General features: G+C 42.8%; 1 protein-coding gene across 4 annotated transcripts in view; it reads right to left on the reverse strand.

Moving 5' to 3' along the window:
* The window catches only part of RIMS2 (regulating synaptic membrane exocytosis 2), a 690919-nt gene that overhangs the window by 73223 nt on the left and 592807 nt on the right, over positions 1–24889 (reverse strand). For all 4 annotated transcript variants that reach the window (XM_066578097.1, XM_066578099.1, XM_066578100.1 and 1 more), the window contains 2 exons: positions 20077–20183; positions 8801–8973 (listed from right to left, as the gene is read on the reverse strand). In XM_066578097.1, coding sequence (XP_066434194.1) covers positions 8801–8973; positions 20077–20183 — 280 coding nt within the window. The remainder of the gene's footprint in view (positions 1–8800; positions 8974–20076; positions 20184–24889) is intronic.

A 24889-nucleotide genomic window follows, 5' to 3' on the forward strand; every position in this document is an offset into this window, starting at 1 on the left:
CATTGGGACAATTTTCCTCTTTAATATAGGTTCTGTTAGGATATGGTAAACTAATAGGTTTGTTAATGATCCGCAGCCACCATTTTATCTCACCTCTCCCCATTGTCAGCTGGGGCGCACATTCTCCCTGTGTCCACAGCAGGCGTCCGGCTCTGGTCTGCTGCTTGCCTCTCTTTGCTGCCCAAACAGCGTGCACACATTCGCACTCCTAAAGGGTCAATATGCAACTTCCTATTTTAGCTGCAAGTGCTTCTCTTTTGTGCTGACTTCCCAGTTTCTAATTCTGGCTATATCTAACTGCTCTACATTCTCCATTCCTGACCTCTGCTTATTGTATTGACCATTCTCCTGTCTGCTGACAGACTCCTGGCCTGACTGTACTATACTGAACCTACACTGTGTGTCCTGAACTCTGGATAACTCTAGATTGACGCTCATGTTGAAGTTACACCACCTGCTTCGACCCAGAACTCTCTGACTACACCTCTGTTCTCACTCTCAGGTACTTGGTGTCTTGGTCTGCAGTAGCGTCACCTAACCCATACGTGGTTTTACTTCCAGAATAACGTCCTGGGGACCCCAAAGCGATGCCCAGGTCTCGACTGGTGTGGTCAAAGGCTAAAGACCAGGTTACCTCGGGTGTCTCTTCTGGATTTGGCCAAAAGTCAAAGTAGTCTTGTCGCTGACCCTGAATTGCTCGACAAGTATCCTCTGTAGTAGCTAAAGCTGAGAGTTGCATAGAATGTAGGCCTTGAGGACCATTGAAAACAATGAAATCCAGTGGACTCCCCTGCCAATAACAGTTGACTGTTGGATACTCCTAGCAGTAAGACCCCCAGTTGGAAATGGGGTTGTCCTGGTAGACAGTAAGAAGTCAACAATAGGCTCCATAGAGGAGAGGCGGTGGAGCTGGACATCTGGTGCATCATAAAGTGTATTTATGTCTTATATACCCTAAAATTGGAAAAGCACCTAAGAATGTTTACTGTTATTATGCTGTCACAATAAAAACCTTTTGAACTGGAAATGCGGTTGTCCATTTGACAGATCTCATAGTGTGAAGAAATAGATATTTATAGATATTGTAACATACTGTATACTATAGGATATGCTGTATGTACTATTTAGTGACTAGAGGACCCACATTATTTGTGTTGATATTTTTGATCCTTGCACCCCATGTAGGAATAGAGGTAGGGCACAACATAATTTTCAGGATTGTTGAACAATCTGCCCATTGGATTATGACTTGACCTTCCAACATTTTGCTCGTTGAGTATATCATCGGTGCCCTGATGTCAAAGGGGTTAATCTCATCTTCTGCAACTTTTCTTCTGGTTTATCCTATATTGCTAGAAATAGTGAACAATAGCAGCAGTTTCAGGACACTTATGATGCAAGCAAGCTGTTTCCATGGTAACGAGGCTTCGGGGAGCTGCACCAGTGTGCATCTGTCACTTCACATCGATGAAGGGGACCGTGGTTTTTAAATTATTATGACTACAGCGCACACGACTTTATCGAGACCTAATATACCTCCCTGATATTAATTTACCTATGTGATACTGCAAGAGTCTATTATGGTTGGCCCTGCGCCGTGCAGTGAGACCTTGCAGCTAGATGGCCAGTAGAACCATGCTGTAACATAGAAACTAGTGAGTATATGACGTCTGTAAGGATAACTGTGCTACAAAAACATGAGCGAGCTACTCAACTATTTCTGTAATTCCCATAGACTTGGAATAGAGAGGCAGTGTGCATGCGTGACCACTGCTCCATCCTAGGCTGCTTTAACCATTGGGCAAATGGTGCATCTGCACCAGGTTTACCTGGTAGCACGGGGTCTCCTGGCAGCAGCACCAATTTTAAATAGATCCACATCCTCAGGATGAGAATACAGTTGAAAAGTATTGAGGTGGCCTCCACTCACTTGTGGTTCCAGCGGTCACATGCCTTATAAAGTACATGACCGCTGAGGCCAATGATCCGATCAAATGGCAGAACCGAGGTGTTTATGGACAGATTAAGAGTTTTGCAGGACATAGAAGGTAACTGCATAAAAGAACCATCAGGAGATATGGAGATGACGTGACCAGGAGGATACATTTCTGTGAAACCTCAAAAAGGCAGCTGGTTCCTGAGGTTCTGTAAATTCTAGATAACTTAGGTGTGATTACTTAGGTGTGTATCTGTCAGAGTGCTTCATGTGTTGTCTAGTAACAGCGTCTGGTGCTGGACCACGTGATGCACCTGGTAGCATCAGGTACGAGGTCATTCGGTCTTTGACACTGTGGGAGAAGTATCTCTTTGGCTGAGAAGTTGTTTGTAGGCTGGCTGTAATCCCAACTAGCCTATCAGGTGTTTTGGTTAGGTTTTCAAACCTACTCTGGGATTCTGCAGATGCTGTTAATACTCCTAGTATCCTGGTCAGTTTTAGCTTAGGAAGCTTAGTTGCCTTGACTTGCTGTGGCCAACTCTAGCGTGTGCTCTTGGACTTTTCAGTTACAGTTCTTCTGCGTTTGTCATCTTCATGTTTATTTTTGTTATTCTGTTTGTCCTCTGGTTATTCGTCTGGTATTTCTGCATCCTCTTTTTCCGTAGTGGTCCCTTGTTTCTGAACTTGTTCCATCTCATCTACCTAGTCCTCTGTCTAAGGTCATCTAAGGACTCCCATGAGGTTCTGAATGTGGGGTAGCCCTGCTTAGGCAGGATCAGTCATGGACAGAATAAGGACAGTTCCCTCCTTCTCCTGTCTTGTATATATACTCTCTATTCCATCAGAGCACTTCATCTGGTCATCACCTTCAGTTGATACCTCGTATGTTTCCTAATCTGACCGTCCTCTTGTTATTGGGTGTGGGAGTCAGTTGTCATCTGACAGCAGGTCAGCTGTAACTGTATCATTATTACCATAACCAATGATGGTCTCCAGTCTAAACTATACACATAATTGTTTCCATACCACAATAAGGAGTCTCAGCTACTCTACCGCTTGGTTCTAGCAGTACATACTTCAATATACTATATCAGGTCTCAGATGTTCTCATGTAAATCCGCACAAGTTGTGCCAAAGAAGTGGGTGGCAATTCCAATTAAGTGATTTACATACTGTCTTTGGAACTAATTTGTAGAGCAGTGATCGCTGGATACATAATGTACCTGAATGATTAGGTAGCGCCAGTAAACTGCAATGCGTTTGTTTGCTGGATGGTGACCAGTTTCCTGTACGAAGATCCAGCAGATGAAAGTGGGACAGAGAGAAGCGACGTCTTATTTACATGCCTTGTAAAATGAGGGCGCTTTACTTAATTGTTCCATCTTTGTCACAAAATGGGTCAGTATTTGTCAGGGGAATTAGCCTCACTCAATGGAAAACTATTTCCTGACAACATAATTAATAGTTCTGTATCAGTTGTGACGGGGAAGGGAAATTTTTAACTAGTGCTGTAAATATGTATTAAGTAAGACCTATGAAAAGCCAACCTTAGAGAAAACTTTTATATGCACAAAATAAACATTAGGGGAACAATGAGATGCGATACACGAGCTACGAGTTTTTAATTAAGGACTCGTTAACATCCTCGTTTTTGTTTTCCGTTCTGCTGTTCCCTAAGGGTTCCTGCACACTGGCGATTGTGATATCGCTGTGATTTGTAACGCAAATGTCAATAACACTTTCTAATGTTAAAAACGCATTGCACAAAAATCGCAAGTTTGTGCTTTACGATTTTAGTGTGATGCGTTTTTAACATTAGAAAGTCCTATTGACATTCGCGTAAAAAAAACCCCGCAGCGATATCGTGATATCCAGTGTGCAGGAGCCCTAAGGGTTTCTTCACATGAACATATGCGCTGTGTTTTTGTGGAACAAGCAAGGCTTTTTTATATGCATATCTGCATGTTTTACTGAACTTTTTGCACTTGCAGGGCAGTTTCTTGCGCACGGGACTTTACTGCACCCCAAATTAAATGGATATTTATTATACTAAGACCCAGCTGTGCTCTTTTTCTCACAAAATTTGTGCAACATATTTTGCATCTCATTGCATATTTGCGTATCCACAATAGATCTCTATGGGTACTTTGGTGCAAAATGTGCACAAAAGTAGAGCATGCTGTGTTTTTTTCACATGCATGTGCAGAAACAGGTAATAAGAATGAACCCATTGTAAAGAATGTGTTCTATTCTCCAAATATTGTGGATGCAAATATGCATGTAAAGACGCCGAGTAAAGGAGCCCTTAGAGGAGTAGCAAAACCCAAAAATCTATTCCATGTTAGGGCTTCTTCAGAGGGGCGCATGCTAAATACACTCGCTGCTATGGAGTGTATTAGTGCATGTACCAGTCAAAAGTCTTTGTGTGCGAAAAAAAAACTAAACAGAAAGATAGGGCTGGACCTATCTTTTCTCGCATGTATAAAAACTGCACGTGAAAAAGATAGGGAAAGGCCTATTTTTTCTTGCGCATAGAAATATCGCTCAAGAAATACAGACGTGGAAACAAAACCATTGCAATCAATGACTTTGCTTTGCGGGCATGGCCGAGTATAGACATTGTACTTCGTTCATGTGAATGAACACGCAGACATCCGATCTGACTGGAAGTGCTCCTTAAAGAAACAATACACCTAGAAATGATTGCTACAAGGAAATAAGCATATAATTGTGCCTCCACTGCTTCCCAGTCTACAGAATTCTCTACATGTTCCTGAAACTAACCGTCTTGTAGAAATCCTGCTGAGAACACAGGGGTAATCCTGTTCAGATCTGTTGAGGGACAGAGCTTAACAATCTTTGTGTTTTACGCTGACTTCACACAGACATATGCGTATTTTCGCGTGCCTGAGCGCTGGGCTTTTGCGAAATGAACAATGCTTTTTTACGCGCATATTGACGTATTTTACTATACTTTATAATGGGTTGTACCAAAATCGACTTGTATCACCTATTCCTATTCTGCACCCTCCACAGAGAGGACGATATTGAATGGAGTAGAGGTTGCGAATGCATGTTGCTACTCCATTCATTTTCAGTGGGATTGTCAAAGTTAGCTTAGTGCTTGCACTCGGCTATTTCCTTCAGCTCCATTGAAATGAATGGATTGGCACCGCACATGTGCAACCATCGCTCCATTAAAACTCTACACATCTGTGGGTAGGTGCAGTAGGCCTGCAGTGAGGAGGTCACAGGATCCTTGTTCTCAGGATCAGTGGGAGTCCCAGCAATTAGACCCTTACTAATTAGACTTTTATCATCTATCTTATGGGAAAGTGATAAAAAATGATTTTGGTACAACCCCTTTAAGGGAGAACTAGCTGGGATATATTTTTCTATGTTCAGTGTTCCTTTAACGAAATGCAAAGCTATGAACAGATACTATAGGAAAGATGGGAAAACACTATAAACTATCCAGTAGGGTTATGCTGTGAGGATAAACACTTTACCTGATGTCATTCTCTGACAACCTCCTTGGCAGGGCCTCTTTGTGACTTTCTTCAGAATCATCATGTGTTTCTCCATCTTTCTCGGCATGCAGGATCTCTTCCTCTATTGAGCCCTTACTTCCTCTCTTGGTTGAGTTCTCATTCTCTCTATGAGCCTGCTCTGCTACTTTCTCACTCTCTCCTTCCTGCCTTACTTCCTCCTCCTCCTCCTCCTCCTCCTCCTCTTCCTCTTCCTCGGGGAAGCCCAGATTGTGGTTCTCCCCTCTGTGCCCTCCCTCTCTCCTATCACTTCTTTCCCCTATTTCTCTCATTCTTCTAATGAGCCCAACAGACAGGAACAGAAGCATGCAAGTAGAAAAGAAAAAGATGAGGATTAGAGTCAAGAAAACAACATGCACAACATGCAGGAGACTAAACGTGAGGCTCTGGTCACAACAGCATCACATCTTATGTCCTTAAAGGGGTTGTCCCGAGGCAGCAAGTGGGGTTATACACTTCTGTATGGCCATAATAATGCACTTTGTAATATACATTGTGCATTAATTATGAGCCATACAGAAGTTATAAAAAGTTTTATACTTACCTGCTCCGTTGCTAGCGTCCTCGTCTCCATGGTGCCGACTAATTTTCGGCCTCCGATGGCCAAATTAGCCGCGCTTGCGCAGTCCGGGTCTTCTGTAGTCTTCTATGGAGCCGCTCGTGCCAGAGAGCGGCTCCGTGTAGCTCCGCCCCGTCACGTGCCGATTCCAGCCAATCAGGAGGCTGGAATCGGCAGTGGACCGCACAGAAGAGCTGCGGTCCACGAAGGCAGAGGATCCCGGCGGCCATCTTCAGCAGGTGAGTATGAAGACGCCGGACCGCCGGGATTCAGGTAAGCGCTGTGCGGGTGGTTTTTTTAACCCCTGCATCGGGGTTGTCTCGCGCCGAACGGGGGGGGGGGTTTAAAAAAAAAAAAACCCGTTTCGGCGCGGGACATCTCCTTTAATGGAGCCATGACTGCTAATGCAGAATCCACATTCACTTAGATCTTCATTATTCTGGACAGGCCCAAAGAGTTATATCAGGGTTTGCCAGGTTTCCTTTGGTGTTTGGTGGAATAATAGTGCAGTCTGTAGAGCTATTCTTTCCATCAAAAATATTGGGACTAGTAATAAGGGAATGTTTGGCTTGTCGAATTTCGGCATAAAATTTGGTTTGGTCTGAATTAGTTCAAACTGAACCAAAACGTCACCAATCCCCCTAAAACTGGCGTAGAACACTGTTAAGAGCCAAAAAAGCCCCGTACAGCACTCTAAGATCACCTAGGAGTGTATCTAAGCACTGTTCAGCTGTTTTTAAAGCAAATTAATGAACAAAGAAAAGAAAAAAAAGAAGTAAAGGGGGGAAAAAAGAAGGAATAAGAAGAAGAGTGAAAAGGAAGAAGAAGGAAAAAGAATAAGACAGAAAAAGAAAGAAAAAAGAAGAACACAGAAAAGGCAGGAGAAGGAAAATAAAAGAAGAAAAGAAAAAGAAAGGAAAAAGGAAGAAAGAAAAAGAATGAAAGAGAAGAAGAAAAAATATTATTTTTCATTCTCCTTTTAGTGGGTTCTGCCAAGACAAACTGCCTGAGGTTTGGGCTCTTGCTAAAATGAACATTTAGCAAAGTTCGACCTAAACAGGGTTTGACTGTTCCCTTTGCCTCAACACTAATCGGAACCTCTGATGTAAAAGGCATAATATAGATGTGAACAGAGCCTTAGAGAAAGACATGCAAAATCATATATAGAATGACTGCAAATATAAAGAATCAGCAGGGAAGTATAAGCCGTCTTCTGAAAACTGTCAATAGAACGTTATAAGTACTCGGCGCTTACTTCTATCACAGCATGATGGTATTTACCCAGGACATGTCATATGTTGAAAGCATGCATATGCATTATCAGAAAAGTGTCAGTGGACCATAGGGATATTTTAGCATCCATTGCAAAACAAATAAGTCATATCCATCATGGCTTCTGTAAAACCTGAAGTCATAATGCCATTTTGAACTGAGTTGGAGCAGAGCGACACTATTGTGCAGATTAGGCCCTTATATAGATATGGTTGTAGTGAATCGTCATTTCTTTAATATGCATGGTTGCTCCTTTAATATGCATGGTTGCTCCTTTAATTCTTATTTTTATTGTACTGTAGCTCAGCTCCATTTTCTGGAAGAGGTTGTCCCACTTCTAGCTGTTTTGCTGCAGGAAGAAAACGGGTCTGTAAATTGCGCAGTGGCCCGAGTTGGTACCGTGGGCTGAGCCCCATTGACGTGAATGGAACTCTGCCTGCAGTACCCACCCGGGCCACTGCACAATGTCCAGAGCTGTCTGCTTCCTGAAGCAAAACAGCTAGAAGGATGACAACCCCTTTAAAGAAGCGGTTTGCTTTATTTTTATTATTTTCTTCCTTTTGCAAATGTCATTAAGTAACATGTAGGACCAGGAATTGTCTTATGCAGTGTTTCATTGAAGAGGAATCCCATCCAGTCCTGGCCTCCTGTACATCTTGTGACTGCTGCAGTGACAACTCCAATCTCACAATATCTGCTGTGTTGACCAGAAGTCAGTTTCTCTATGCAAGTCTATGAAACTCACATTGAAGTTCTCATAGATAGTGTGGGATATCAAGTTTCAACTCTAGGTACTGTAGATTGTTATGAATGATAATAGAAGAGCTCTGAAGCTGGGTGTCCTGGAATTCTAACTCTTTAAACCACTGGTCTCTAACCTGTGTTTATCTCGCAAAACTACAACTCCCAGAATGCCCAGACAGCTGCAGAATCTTTCTCAAATCCCTGTGTCACGCTCCGCCTTCTTAGGTTCTGTACTAGGCTTAAAAAGGCTGTGTCAAGTTATAAAGTGACCCCCTATCCACAGGAAAGAGTATAATTTTAGCACTGCTGGGGAGTCTGACCATTGGGACCCCCACCTATTCCCTGAAAGAGGGTCCCGAAGGTCCCTATGTGAATGCAGCAAGTCGTGCATGTGCGCCTCCACTTCATTAATATCAATGGGAGCGCCAGAGATTGTCAGTACAAATGCTCAGCAAACTCCAGCGCTCCCAATGAAATGCATGGAAGGGCAAAGCGCATGTACAACCTTCACTCCATTTGTGTGGGGACCCTTGGGATTCCTTTTCTCAGCATCAGTGGGGGTCCCAACAACTGGAACCCCACCAATGATACAGTTATCCCCTATCTTGTGGATAGGGAATAACTTTATAACTTGGAACACCCCATTTAATTCCGTCTCCCTATTTGGCTACTAAGTGGTGCTCGTTTATACATTGGCCAGGGAATGATGGTACAGTTAGAGTATATTAAAACACTGCTCACCTTATTTTGCTGTTCCCTCGCGGCCGTTCTGACTGCACAGACATGTAGCTGGTACTGCTAAAACGTGAGGCACTGCTCGTCCTGGACACAGCGGACACGTCGCTTACATCACTATCTGATGACTTGTTGGACACATTGTCTGATCCTCTCTGTTGATCCCGTCCTGACCGATACTGAAACACATAAAACACGTACCACTCATCAACACATACATCACATAGATACCTGATGCTTGATGAACTGTGGGAATGGAAGACCTAGATTGTGTTATGGAACAATTTGAAATGCAAACCCTACAAATAAACCTCAGATGCTTTTGTCCTTGTATGGGGAATGGTGGTTATGGATGCAATAACCAGCACCAAAAGGGGTCATCTGTGTTAATTTTGCTGTTGGCTCTCCTATTCAGTCTATACAACAGGCATTATCCAAAGCCTCGAATATGGGATGAAATATGAAGCTAGCTTGCTTTCTGCTGGCATTACATCCTTGCAGTACTTGTAGTTCAGCCAAAGTCTTAGAGAACTAGGTGAGAATTTGCCAAGTCACCAAACTGCATGGATAGCCTGTAAATGATGGTATGATATATGTTAAAACAGATGATGTACAGGGAAACTACTGGACTACTATGGGGTCCATGAGCTGAGAGGCTGCCATGTTGGCTGTTAAAGAAGCAGAGGGGCAGTCAATAAATTGTTGATGGAGGATAGCAGACATCTAGAAGCAATAACGGTGAAAGCCTGAGTTTGATGGATGGGGAAATACCTAGTAGAAGGGTATTGTATGTAAGGCATTGGAAGGCTCTAGAGAGGATGCAAAATATACAAGTAACAGAAAGATGACAGAAAGAGAAACAGAAGACATTAAAACTGTAGGAATCTCAAATACAACTGAAACTTTGAGGACTCCTAGTTGGGCATAACAACGTTAGGTCCCATTCCAGTTTTTGCTATGGGGGCCATGCAGGGCCGCTTTAACAATAGAGCAAACAATGCATCTGCACTAAGTCCCCAGTAGCACCAGGTCCTGTGGCAGTGGCTACAATTTCAATTTTATTCACTTCTTCAAGATGTGGATACAGCTGAAAAGTATTGGGGAGGTTAAAAAAAAAAGCTGTGCTCACCTGTCACTCTGGTCTTCACTTACTTCCAAGTCCTGTTGAAGCATGTGGCCACTGCAGCCAGTCACCGGTCTCAGTACCCACAGTGATCATGTGCGCATATATATATATATATATATATATATATATATATATATATATATATATATATATATATATATACACTGTATATATATATATATGTACATTTTAGGGAGGGGGCATGGCAACAGTGGAGAGGGGCTATTTTGACACCCATGATTTCGACAAAGGAGAGAGAAAAATTTTGTTTCCCAAGAGAAAAGCATTTTAAAACATTGTATAGACATCTACCACGATGTATAACATCCCTTCTCCATATCACGCCAGAGTCTCAGTTCTCAGCATCTAGTTATGTAAAATGTTCTTCCTGCAGTCTGAAGGGTGATTTTCCAGCACGGAAGGTGGATTAATTAGGAACTAGGAAATTATACATTTTACAGATGTAAATGTGTGTGGAAGAACAACCTGCACCTATTAGCATATCTTCTCCTAATTGCTAAGTAAATGGACAGGAACGTTTGAATACCTCTTATTAATTTACATTTTCTTTCTCAGCGTTTTTATACAGTATTGCGCTGCATTTACAATGTCACTAATGACAGTCATTCAGAGACAAGTCTTCTACAGCTTAGAGTCTATTCACACTTGCATTAATAGGGTTTATTGCGGGTTCTGTGCGCATGGAGCACTATACCTGATGAACCCATTGAAGACAATGAGGTCTGCCAGGATTAAAGGGGTTATCTGGGGAAATAAATTTTTTTAAATCTTGACTGAGCCTGTGGTAGTAAAATCACAGAATACGTACTCACACTTTCTTGCCCCCCTGTAGCCGCTGTTTCGCGGGCGCCTGGTCCCTGCTGGTCTTCACTTTCAGGTACAGGGAGTTGGCGATGATGTCCCCGATAAAAGGGCCATGTGACCGCTGCAGCCAGTCATCATTTCCCATCAGCCAGTGAATAGCTGCAGCACTAATATGACCTAGTGACAGGTTGTCATCACTTGCCTTCCGGAAGTGAAGACCAGCAGGGACCGGGTGCAAGGGAGTGGAAAGGGTGAGTATGTATTCGGGTATCTTATTACTGCAGGCTCAGCAGGGTTTTGATAAAATGTATCTTCCCAGATAACCCCTCTAACTGGTATCCATTTATGTTTTACCCCCATCCCCCCTACTGATTCCTAAAGGAGGCTGTAGTGCTCACACCTGGACAACCCATTTAATAAAGTGGGTCCCCTGTTCAGGATCCCATCTATTAGCCACAATGGAGACTGGTTACAAAAAGTGTTCTGAGCTCTGGAGGACTTGACATGCCTATGCTTTATACAGACATACTACTGATTTCACTGATAACTGTGTAATACTTCAGCTGTCCTGTGGTGGTGCTGCAGCAGACTTGAACACGTACTAATGAGCTCCACCATGGATTGCAGTTGTACACTACGGCTTTCAACAGTTTATCGTCTGAGGACCTTTCTAACAAATACAGATTGATCACAGCAGACAACCCCTTTAAAGGCTTTCTTACTGCGCATAGATCATAAATCACAGTATATAGCATGTGTCCACACACAATGCACACGTTTTATAATGTTATATTTAGATGCATAAAGGAAGGTTAAATGAGGTAAAACTGATCAGATCATACTAAAAAGAATGAGGGGAATGAATGAACAGAAAGAATTAGCAATTAGTGAAAATATAAAGAAAGGTATCAAAAAAAATTCCTTTGCAAGATAGACATGGAATGAACAGGATATGTATACTGTTTATAGTGGAATGAACAACTTTTTCACATAGTTTGATGCCTAATAACTTTTCTTTGCAGGATAGATATTAAATACACAGGATATATTATAAATATATATATATCTATATGTAGGTGGTCCAGGTGGCTATTTCACCATGCAACACCCCAGAGGGATGACCCTGGACACTTGACTAACGTGCAGAGCTGGGAGGGTTAAGTGTTGGCTTGTCACAGTGGCACTTACCATGCTCTGGTCCCAGAGGGATGACACATAGTCAAGGCCAGAGCAGGATTGTAGGCCAGCTTTGACAACCTTAGGGTAGGGAATGCCTATAAACGGGTTGAGGGGGGTAGTAGTAGTTATCAGTCGTGACGCCACCGTTCCCACACACCGGTATGCTACGCAGTGGAGAAATAACAGAGACTTGTGTGTAGTACCTCGGGTCCCCAGGAATGGTTAGGGCTCGGTATAACTTTACTTAAAGACTAAATTTTTACAAACAGGTATTCAAGGCAATGCAGGTACAATTCTCTTTAAGTGACAGTAGGCTAGAGCTCAGAGGTAGGGAGGATACACAGGATGAAAACCGGTCCTACAGTCCACGTTATCTGTACGGCACTGCTCCTGGATTGGGAGCACTCCAGAGGAGAAAGGGGGGTAGGGGTCACTGCACAGACTCTCTGGCAGGCAATTATTTAAAGGAAAGCTTAAAACAATAAACACAAACATCCCACACGGCAGGCGCATGGGTGTAACTCAGTAGCGTACCTCTGTGTGGTGATCCTGACTTTGGACGGCCACACAGGAAAAGCCTGTAGTGTGAATTGGTACCTGTACAGTGGGTTCCTGTATACAGAATTATTGGAATTGCTCTCTCTCTCTAGGATCTTGGGACTCATTCTAATCACATCCACACTCCAAACGCTACGGGATATCGCTCCTCTTTCTCCATCTTCACCTACATGGAAGCTGAAGGTGCTTCCATGTGGCTCTCTCCGAACTCCTGAAGACCTCTTCCCACTCCCAAGCACTCACATTTGTACCTTCTGACACACCACATGATACAAACTGATACATCCACATGCAGGCAATAATTTTATTACTGTTAACCTCTCAAGTGCTGCAGCTATGCAACACACACACTGGATATGACAAGACAAGCCTTGCACAGTGCATCTACATAGGACAAAACATGCATGATATTTATGGAGGGAGGGAGAGAGAGAGGGAAAGAGAACGGGAGAGAGAGAAAGAAAGAGAGAGGGAGAGAAAGAAAGAGAGTGAGAGGGAGAGAAAGAAAGAGAGTGAGAGGGAAAGAAAGAAAGAGAGAGAGAGGTAGAGGGAGAGAGAGATCAGCACCCGGCGTCCCACATACAAAAATGTAGTCAATGGGGTTCGTTACTCGAGTAGAGCTCTCGAATTTTACGAACAGCTCGACTCGAATAATGCGGACTCGAGCATTTGGCGGCTCGCTCATCTCTATTAGGCATCTATTTATGTCCAATATATGCTCATTTCACTGTAAACAATATAAATTATGTTTGTTCCAGGTCTATCTAACATAGGAAATTGACTTGGTATCTGCTATCTGGCATTTTGCATATCTGTTTATTCCACTATGAATTACACAATATTCTGTTCACTCAACTTCTAAATTGCACAGGAAAATAACTGGACATCCACTTTAGTTGAATATCTGTTCATTCCACTATAAACTACAACTAAATCATGTTCATTCTACATCTATTACATACTGGCAAATTACTAGGCATCTACTTATCTGGACTATCTGTTCATTCCACTATAAACTACACAAACACCCTGTTCATTCCATGTCTATTTTGCACAGGAAAATTATTAGGCATCTGATTATATGGAATATCCTCCTTATTCCATGTAAACAATACATGTCCTGTTTGTTCCACATCTATATAGCGGTGTTCCACGTCTATATAGGGAAACTACCCGGCATATGCTTTTTGGGGATATCTGTTCATCCAACTATAATCCTCACATATATCCTGTTCATTCCACATATATCATGCACAGGAAAATTATAAGCATCTACTTTTGTGCGATACATGTTCATTCCACTGTACACAACATATATTCTGTTTGTTCCACATCTATCTAGCATAGGAAAACGACTTGGCATCTGCCTACTTGGGATATGTGTTCGTTTCACTATACACTACATGTATATCCCCTTTATTCCACGCCTATCTTGCACAGGAAAATGATTAGGCATCAGTTTCTGTGGAATATCTGTTCATTCAACTATAAACTACACATATACCTTGCTCATTCCACGTCTTTCTTGCACAGGAATATCTTTGGGCATTTACTTTTCTGGAATAGCTATTCATTCCACTATACACTACACTTATAGCCTGGTTATTCCCCATCTTTTGTGCTCAGGAAAATTATTAAGCTTCTGCTTATATAGAATATCTGTTCATTCCATTGTAAACTACAAATGCACTATAAACCACACACACATACAGTTCATTCCACGTATATCTTGCACAGGAAAATAACTGGGCATTTACTTTTTTGGAATACATGTTCATTCTGCCAAATTACATTTATATCCTGTTCATTCCATGTTTCTCTTGCACAAGAAAGGTTTTTAGACCTTTCTTTATATTTTCACTACTTAGTAATATTGCTCATTCTTTTTGTTCATTGCTTTTCTTCATTCTTTTTAGTATGTCGCTCACATCTAAACGATAATCTGCAAATACTGCTGAAACTGTCGAAGAAAGAGGAATATATGTTCATGCTGGAGAAGTGCAGCTGGCATCCTGCAAAACAGTAACCCAGCCAGCCTGGTAACAGATTGCAGCTTGTGCCTTCCATCAAAGATATGAAAGAATATGTAAAGTCTTGAAGCCTGCAGAAAATACTAATTGAAGTGCTAAGTAGTACTGAAATGTAGATTATCTAAACTTGCATCAAGAAGAGATGCTGATGAGCCTTCTGGACCGATAGTACAAACACAAGAAGACGATGTGGATTCAAGCCTTTATGGACAGAGGTAGTAGGCAGAGTACACTGCATTTAAAAGGGGATGTCCATTTTGCAGTCAATTTACTGTAATTTTGCATTAAGCCAAAAAAGAATAAAAAGTGGAAATTTTGCAAATAGTCTTGATTTAACGCCTTCTCACTGCAGTCATTTTTGTCAATAACATTATCGATTTTCATCCTGCCTTCCAAAAGCCATAACTTTATTAGTTTTTTTATCGACATAACTGTGTTTTTTTTTGGGGGGGGGGGGGGGGTATGGGTTCTAATTTTTTTAATAACATCATTTAATGTACCAAATATTATGTTAAAATTAAAAAAAAATGTAAGTGCTGAGAAATGAGAAAAAAATGCTATTGTGGCTTTTTGGGGTTTTGGTGCTTATCTTGGTGTCTAAATGACATGAGAGCTTTATCTCCAGGTCAGAACGATAAACATGATGAAAATATATATAGTTAGGTCGTTAGCGCTCGTGCATAGTGTTCAGAGAGGCCGAGAATACAGTGCTGAGCGGGGAGCATTTACACTGAGCGAGAATCCCACGATATAGCGATGTCTCTTATGCTGACTGAACGTCAGCAATAACGAGAAGTGAACGAATAGTAATCAAATTTTTTGCATTAACATGGGACGATAATCGCTCAATTTAATTTGTTTCAATGAATTTTGAGCGATAATTGTCCCATGTAAATGGCCAATAAAATGGATCTGCATCCTGTCCGGTTGGACTCCACCCAGCCATCGGAAGGAGTACGCAGGTATACAGTGTACACACCCATGGTATTTATAGTGGCTTTATAGTGAGTGAATCTGCTGCAGATCATCATCCAAAAACAATTAAGATGATTTAGGAAGTATGACAGCTAGGAGAAACTCAGCCAGACACTGGACATCAAAATTGTATTGAATAGTCTGGAGCAAATAAAATAAAGGGGAAATTGGTAAAGGGTGGTGATGGGGGAAGAGGCCTATAATATTTAGCTTTTATACTTAATTTTTTTATGTGATAAAAGGAAAAAGGGAAGTTTTAATATTTGTAAAAATGTAATTAAACTTTGTCTTCTTTACTCTTGTTTTATTCACTTATACAATACATTGCAATTTTTCTATACTGCAGTGTATTGTGCTGTCAATGCCATCGGATTACACCATGCCTCTGGATTATAGTACTGTGAGCACTATCCTATTACACCCTGCTCTTGCAGTACTAACTTTGCAGACCTGGGGGCCTTCCCTAGCCATGATAACCTACCAGTACCCCATGTTTACACCTTGGGAAGGATGGTGGTGAAAGCCCCTCATGTGTGTAATGGCCTATATGCCACAGTGGCTTTTGACTGTGGCATCTAGTTGGTTAAATGTCCTGGATCAATGTGGACAATATTCTTCTATAATACATACTAACCTATGCTTGTTTTGCTAGTTCCCATATGGCCATATTTACCAAGATAATAATAGGGCACAGACAAGGAGGCCGGATACACAACCTCCCAGTAGAGGCAAAAAGCTCAAATGCTACATGGAGGGGCTTAAAACAGGTGCATAGTGGTATTACATGCTGGGAGAACTTGGGGTGTCGACGCCAATGTGGCACACTTCTGAGATACAGGGCAGCCCGCTGATGTAACAATGAAGTAATTAATAGGGTGTAAGCCTGTATGAGGTGCCACGACTATCAATTGCTCTGACGTCTTCTGCATCATGTATCTATGTGCATCTTCTGTGCTGGGCAGCTGGATATGTGTGAGTGGCTTTTATGTCAGTGTTTTGCACCTTTGCAACGCCTCTCCATATTTGTGCTCTGGCTGATTGCATGTTTGTTTTTATCAATATCTTTTGCAACGTTTGGTCTGACTTTTTGTGCTGGGGGAGCCCAGGCTGTCAGTGCCAGCATGGATTGCTCTCTGTCATACCTTAGCCTGTCTCATCTCAATCTGTAGGCTTTGGATATGCATTGGGTGGTGCACGTTTGGCCTGGAACCATTGTATAAATTTTATCTATATACAGGTGTAGCACTGCTTAGCCGCTCCCCTTTATTGGGTTGGTCATGTGAGCGGTTGCTCATTAGCACTATGTTTTAAGCCCCTCCATGTAGCATTTGAGCTTCCTGCCTCTACTGGAAGGTTGTGTATCCTGCCTCCTTATCTGTGTCCTATTACTATTTTGAAAAATATGGCCATATTGTTCTGTGATTTTGCAAATTTCTCCCTTTTCCTGTGATTTTTGCTAGTTCCCATGATGCATGTGGGCTGCCATGTGTGCGTTACAATAGAGTAGGTGTGTCTTCACCTGGACTACTTAACCACAGAAGACATAAGATTGGCAGTACATGAAGTGGGAAGAGGGAGGAGATACCTCAATACAAGTATACAAATTCTCCCTGCTGAGTGACCTAATGATCAATTAATTGTATTTTACCATGTAGTAAATAGTGTACAAATAATACATTTATTTTTAAGTGCATCTGCACTAAAAGTATAGTCTTCATATTACTGGACTTTGCTGGTTAGTGCAACTCTTTGTGCTCCAGAGCTGCTCTTCCTGCAGTATAACTGACAACAGAAAGTTGCAACCCTAAGCCTAGGTTCACACAGGGCGGATTTGCCGCGGTTCTGCCGCAGCAGATTCGCCCGCGGCAAAACCGCCCACGGCCGCTAATCTCGGGATTAGCCAGCCATGTGGACGAGGTTTCTCAGAAACCTCGTCCACACGGGACGGCTAATCCGCTGCGGTATGTCCGGTTCAAAAGAAGCAGCATGTCTATTTACTTTCGTTTTTTTGGTTGTTTATGTCACGGCCGCGGTCTCCTCTATGGGAGAGCCGGCCACAATGGAAAAGCAAGAGGCCGGGCCGCTTCAAAGCCGCCGCGGCTTAAACCGCGACGGTTCTCCCGGCAGAAATCTCGCGGTTTTTGCTGCGGCCAAACCGCGAGATTTCCAACGGGAATACGCCACGTGTGAACCCAGCCTAAGCGGTGGAAGCCTTAAACACAGAGCATTAAAAAGGTTGTCCAGGGTTGCATCTGGTTGCCGGGTAGTGAAGGATATAGGAAATTGGGGTTCTCTCCTTTTTTAGAGAATATACTGAGGGCTTGGGTGGGTCCTGCCATTAAGTCAGGGCTGATATCCACTCCAGGCCCTCTTACTCCGCTGGTAGGCAACCCAGATGCACCAACCTTTTTTCGTGGTACCCCATTGACAGCTAGGATAGCGAGTCAGGTCCCCCGAGTTTGGGATGTTATGATAGGCCATAGGTTGAAAACCTTGCAAGAGATTTTAGATGGAAGGGACCCCCCGACTGGAGCATGGTATCAATACTTGCAGTTGTGTCACTATGTGAGGTCACTTGGCAATTTACAACACTTGGGGAGACCGATAACTACTTTTGAGAAGACCTGTTTATCAAGACCTGACGTTCCGCTGAAAATCTCCCTTTTATATAGAACCCTCTTAGAGACTGAGACGTCGGAGGGAAGCAGGACACTGGAGTTGGCCTGGGAGAGGGACTTGGGTTTGGGCCTCTCGGGTGAGTTATGGAAAAAGGCTTATGTCATGACACATAAGATGAATATATCCAGCAGGATGCAGGAACTTAACTATAAAATCCTGACACGATGGTATAGGACGCCCGAACGGTTGGCCAGAGTGTACCCCCAGTATCCGGATCTGTGCTGGAGGTGCCTTAGAGAGAGAGGGACTCTAGTACACTTGTGGTGGTCCTGTGCGCTAATTCAGCCACTCTGGCAGAAGGTAGGAGCGCTGTACACAGTGGTCTGCAAACAGGTAATCAACCTTACCCCTGAAATCGCCTTGTTATCTATGATCCCGGGCTCGATGTCCCACATAAAAGGCTCCTTGTTGCGCTTTTTCTTGCTAGCCATGAGACAAATCATTCCTAGGAAATGGAAGTCCATGACTCCCCCCACGAGATTAATGTGGTTAGAGTCTCTAGACAATCTAAAATACATGAAGGAGCTGTGTGCCAAGGACGAGATGCGTTTCACCAAATTTTACTCAGTATGGGCGGTGTGGCTTCAGTTCCGCTCCTCCCCAGAACTGAACACCTGGTTGGATAATGGTGCCCTCATTCCCTGATTGGCCTGAGATACCTCTTGCCAAATGTACTAGACAATGATAGGACTGAGAGAACAAGCTGGAACCATGGTCAATGTGGACAGATTATCCCTATCCCCTTCCCTTACCCCACCCCACCCTATGTTTTCTCCTTCCTTTGTTTTCTTTCCTGTCTCTGTCTATTGTTTCTGTCGTTTTTCCTTTTCTCTTTACTTTCCCCAGGCGGTTGGTTCCTTCGGAGGAAGTTGTACTGGGGAGCTATATTATAACTGCTGCCTAAAATGTGGTTAGCTGAATAGCAAAACAGAACGGGTATTGTATTGCTACTTCTTTATTATAATTGTATTTCCATTCTGTATGCTTCGATATTAATGTGGCAGTGAATAAAATACTTTTTGAACCATAAAAAGGTTGTCCAGGAGATTTACCATTGATATCTTATCCTAAGCTGTTGGCTTGGCCACTGTCAGTGTGTGCAGCCCTGGAAGCAGATAGGTTATATTTTAGCTGCCCCATTTGGTACGGCAGGCACAGCTCCCATTGTACTCATTATGAGCTGTGCATGCAGTATCAAACCAGGCTGCTGTAATGTTGACAGTCCTACCTGCTTCCAGTGCTGATCAGCGGCCTAGTAAACAGGTGATTGGGGAGGATCCCAAGTGGTGGACTCCTGCCGATCAACTAATGATGACCTATCTTGAAGTCATCAATAGGAGAAATTCCGGACAACTCCTTCAACAAATGTAGAATAGTCAATACTGAAAATGAGGTCTGTAGGGCAGTCAGTACTGGGGTAGTGTGTTAAGGCTGATTTACACACAACGATTATCACCCGAAATTTATCCAAATGACGGCTTTTGAGCGATAGCCATTGCGTGTAAATGTATACACATCGTACACTTACTGTGCACTGTTCGTTCATCGCTGAGTTCAGCTCAGCATAAAAGCCGTCGTCCCGGATAAAAGGGGCGGCATGCTGTGTTCTCCGCGGGCAGAGCTGATAGAATTGTATGCAGTCTACTGCTGACAGCAGAACAAAAGTGATGTATTTAGAGAACAGACCACCCGCTGTTCTCTAAATACATGCAAATGTATCTAGTTAGCTACTGCGGGCTGATTAGCCCATTAGTACCTAATGCAAAATTGGCTCTTAAAACTGTCAGTTTCTGATGAATTTTGAGTGATCATCTTTGCATGTAAATAGACCTTTAGTCATAAGAGCGCAGTAATCACGGCTAGTCATGGATTCACAATATAGTGTGAGAAAAGAGAGGCCTCCTCATTACCTTGGAATGATAATCTTTCTCTAGCCTGGAGTCTGACCCCGCCACCTGCTTGTACTTGTTCATCTTCATTTTCATTTGTCGATTTCTCTCTTCTGCATCCATTGAACCTGTCAGAAGCAGAAAATGATTACTTCTAAACTACAGGCTATTAGCTCTTCAAGTAAAAATAAACTGTACTATTAAAAACTACAAGAGGCAGTTGTTCCACAGGACAGGGGAAAACTACCAGACGGGTGGGGGATGACTGCTGAGACCTTTACCGATTATGAGAACGGGAGTAGTGAATTTTCCTGATCATGTGCACTGCCGCTTCATTCATTTTAATGGGACTGCCAGGGATTGTTAAGTTTGAGCGCTCGGTTACAGTATCTCTGACAATCTCATTGAAATAAATGGAGCAGTAGTGTGCAGTAAACCACTGCTCTATTCATTTGTGGAACACTCAGGACACCTGCTCTCATGATCATAGCTGACCAGCTGTCAGATCCCCACCGATCAAATAGTTGTCCCCTGTCCTGTGGACTGTTAATAACTAGAGATGAGCGAGCGTACTCGGTAAGGACAGATACTCGAGCGAGTATCGTCCTTACTGAGTACCTGCCTGCTCGCCCGCAAAGATTTGGGTGCCGGCGTGGGTGAGCGCTGTGTTGCGGGAGTGAGCAGGAGGGAGCAGGGGGGAGAGAGAGATCTCCCTCCCGCTTCCCCATGCTCTCACCCGCCGCTCCCTGCCCACTGCCAGCACCCAAATCTTTGCGGGCAAGCAGGGAGGTACTCGGTAAGGACGATACTCGCTCGAGTATCTGTCCTTACCGAGTACGCTCGCTCATCTCTATTAATAACTTATTTTTTGGGGACAGCTCCTTTAAAGTGATCATTCACCACTAGTGCCGAGCAAACTGAAACAGTTAAACCTTGTTTTAGGTCGAACTTTGCTAAAAATTTGGTTCAGCAAGAACCCAAACCTCAGGCGGTTTATCTCAGCCAAACCCGCTAAAAGAAGAAAAAAGAAAATCAAGGAAAAAGAAGGCGAAGAAGGAAACTGAAGAAGGCCTAAAGAAGGAAAAAGGAAAAGTGACATTTTTGTCCCGTTTTTTTAATATTCTTTTTCTTCATTAATTTTGCTTTAAAAACAGCTCAAAAGTACTTATACACACTCCTAGGTGATCTAAGAGAGCTATGCGGGGCTTTTATGGCCTTTAGGCAGCGTTACACATTGGTATTAGCAGTATTTGTGATGTTCCATCTCCACTACTGTTCAAATTTATTTGGACTGAACCAAACTTTTTCCCAAACTTCGTCCAACTGGTCTAACTGAAATTCTCAAAAGTTCCTTCATTACTACTCACCACCTCTAATGCTGAAGAATTACCAATGATAGCACAACATATCAGCTCCAGGTCTATACAAGCTGGAAATGTTGAGGTGGACATTAGATGCATTCACTTTGTGGATTTTGGGTGGATCTGCCCATACTTCACGATTGTTGATGCAACAGTTAGGGTTTATAAAGAATATGAAAATCATGGCTGATGTCTTCCAAATGCAATGTCACAGTTTGTGTGTGGTATTGCAGCTCAGCTCAATTTATTCTAACAGACCTAACTTGTAATACCAGACACAGCCCACGGACAGGTGAGACACTTTTGACGTATGACAGCAGACATGTTTTTCTAATCCCGTAGAAACCATTTAAAAGGCCTTTATGGTGACACTAGAAGCAAACAGCAAATGACTTTACTGCTAAAATCCACTACACGTCGTAAAGCCCAGCCATGCAGGAAATGCAAAGGAGATGATGAGACATGGACTCCCCTCATAAAGCATAATGTGATCCCACTCAATGCATCGTAACCAAAGATCTCAATTGTTGCATGTTGGATGCGGTTTGCAGCCGCTAAACACCCTTGAGACTTTGAAATGAGCAAATGCCTAGTTGTAAAAGCAATGGAGAACACAACACACAGTGAAATGATACTTTGTGATGGAAATCAGTGTTGTAGCATCCCCTGCCAGCCAAGTCGTAGCAATAGAGTCTATTGATAGTTTCATATTGTATCACTATCGAACCTGGTGGAGAGTCTATACATCTATGGATTTTTATGACAGATAGATAGGTACGAGATAGATCGATAATAAATACATATATAGGAGATAGATATGAGATAGACAGACCGACCTGATACCATTCATATTACAAGCTGTAGATGTACTTTCCAAGCGCCTGTATATTCTGCGCTGTACCATTAAAGACTTTTTGAAATGTTTGATTACAACCACAGCCTGAAATGGAAAATGGCATGATGTGACCCCTGCCAGGCGCTTTTCCTTAACCCCTTAGTGACAAAGCCTGTTTGCACCTTAATGACCAGGCCAAATTTGGTAAATCTAACATGAGTCACTTTAACATAGAATAACTCCGTAAAGGTTTTGCATATCCAAGTGATTTGGTGGTAAAAATAGACCGATAGAATTTGTGTATATTTATTAAAAGAGCCAAAATTGGCGCGGGTGACAGGTGAGTTGCGGCAGTGAGCAGGGGGAGCGGGGGGGGGGGGGGGGGAGAGGGAGAGAAAGATCTCCCCTCCATTCCTCTCCGACCGCCGCCGGCAGCCAAACCTTTTCTCTCAAGCGGGCAGGTATTTGCTAAGGGCAATGCTCGCTCGAGCAATTATTAACATTTTGAGGAACATTTTGTTTTCCTACACCAAGCCAAGATTGTAAAGGCTCATAGGTGTCAGAATGATAGATACCCCCATAATTGACCCCATTTTAATAAATGCACATTTGAATGTATTCACTGAGGGGTGTCATGAGTATTTTGACCCCATAGTTTCTTTTCAGGAATTAATGCAATTTAGAGGAGAAAAACCAAAATGTTATATTTTTGCAAATATGTCATTTGAAAGACAGGATTTATTTCTATAGTGCACATCAAAATGATCCCCCTGTTTGTTCTGTGATCAGAAACATACCCATTGTGGCCATAATGTTATGTCTGTATGCACAACGGGGCCCAAACCGAAAGGAGCAGCCAGTGGCTTTCAGAACAGACATTTTGCTTGAAGATAATTTAGGCCCCATTGCACACTTGTAGAGCCCTTGAGCGGCCAAAAGGATGAAGAAACCCAACAAATGACCCCATTTTGAAAATAAGACCCCTTAAATAATTCATCTAGGGGTGTACTGTGTATTTTGACCCCACAGTTTTTGAATGCATCTAAGCAAAGCAGAAGGAAAAGAAATACGATTTTCATTTTTTTTGGCAATTGTGTCACTTTGAAGACAGTTTTTTTTTTTGTACAGCACACATATGAATGAAGACTTTACCCCAAAATGGATACCCCTGTTTGTCCTGTCTTCAGAAATATACCCATTGTGGCCCTAATCTTATGTCCGTATGCACAACGGGGCCAGACCGAAAGAGGCATTACACTACAACTGTCTTAACTTTTACGCGATCGCCGTTATCCATTGGATAACGACAATCACGTGACCAAGAACCGCGTACCGCAACCCCCTGCGAGGTCTCCAGGCTCTCGGCTATGTTTAGTAGCCAGGAGCAGGGAGATTTTAAATATGATCCGTGAGGGAAGATGAAACTTAAAACTTTTTTTTTTCCCTTTCTGTTTACACTTTTTTTTTTTTTGCTTTAAATGATCATTGTTATCAATTGGATAACATCGACCATGGGATCGGGAACCGCATACACTGGTTCCCGGGGATATATCTCTGCTCTCAGCTACATGTGGTAGCCAGGTGCAGAAGGATTTAAAATTTCCTGGGGAGTACGAGCCCTTCTAGGCATGCGCCCAACGTATGGCACGCATGCGCAGAAGCCGATATCAGGTCCGGGAAGGACCAGAACGTCGTGAGACATCGCAGAGGACCGAGGTGAGTACTTTCAGCTCCCCTCATAGATTTGATCCATGAGGGGAGCTGAATCTTTAACTTTTATTTACTTTTCATTAACTTTTATGCAATCGCCGGCGATCGCATGACCTGGGGGGGGCGGCTTCCCGCGGCCCACCATGACAGCTCCAGGTTGTCGGCTACCTCCGGTAACCAACAGCATGGAGCTGTCACATCCACAGCCCACGTGGCTTTAATCCCCAGAGTGAGTATGTTTTTATGGCCCTGGGGATTAAAGCGCAGTAAAGCAGGATGTAATAAGTCTATGCGGTGGTCACTAAGGGGTTAATCTACTGTCAGTGCAGTGATAATCCAGTTTATGGGAATATGCACTTGGCCATTCAGAGCTTCATACAAACTCCGAGTCATACAAAGCCATATTACGACACCCATTGAAGTGATTGGAACAATACTATACACTGATGCATTTTCGATTTTATTGGATGAGGTATTATGAACATATTCCGCTTCCTTTCATCTCACCATATTATTTTAAAGTACAAAATTCTGTCTTAATTATTTCATTCAAGGGAACCTGTCACATTGAACACGCTGTCCAAACTGCAGGCATCATGTTATAGAGCAAGAGGAGCTGAGTAGACTCATATATGGTTTAATGGGGAAAGATTCAGTAGTACTTATATTTTAGTCATTTAAAACCCTGTTCTTTCTATTCTAAAGTGTCCAGTAGGCAGTCCTATCAGTGATTTACAATTTTTCTTGTATAGATGTACATACAGAGATAGCTGTCATTCACTTAGAGGACTGCCCACTGGACTCCCAAGGAATGAGCAGTGATATAAAGGAATAGAATATGGAGTACTGAATAACTGCATATAAAGCTATACATCAATCAGCTCAGCTCCTTCTGCTCACAGATCGGACAGTGTGTTCAATGTCAAAG

This window comes from Eleutherodactylus coqui, chromosome 9 (genome assembly GCF_035609145.1).
Source record: "Eleutherodactylus coqui strain aEleCoq1 chromosome 9, aEleCoq1.hap1, whole genome shotgun sequence".
In the NCBI taxonomy this organism is placed as follows: domain Eukaryota; kingdom Metazoa; phylum Chordata; class Amphibia; order Anura; family Eleutherodactylidae; genus Eleutherodactylus; species Eleutherodactylus coqui.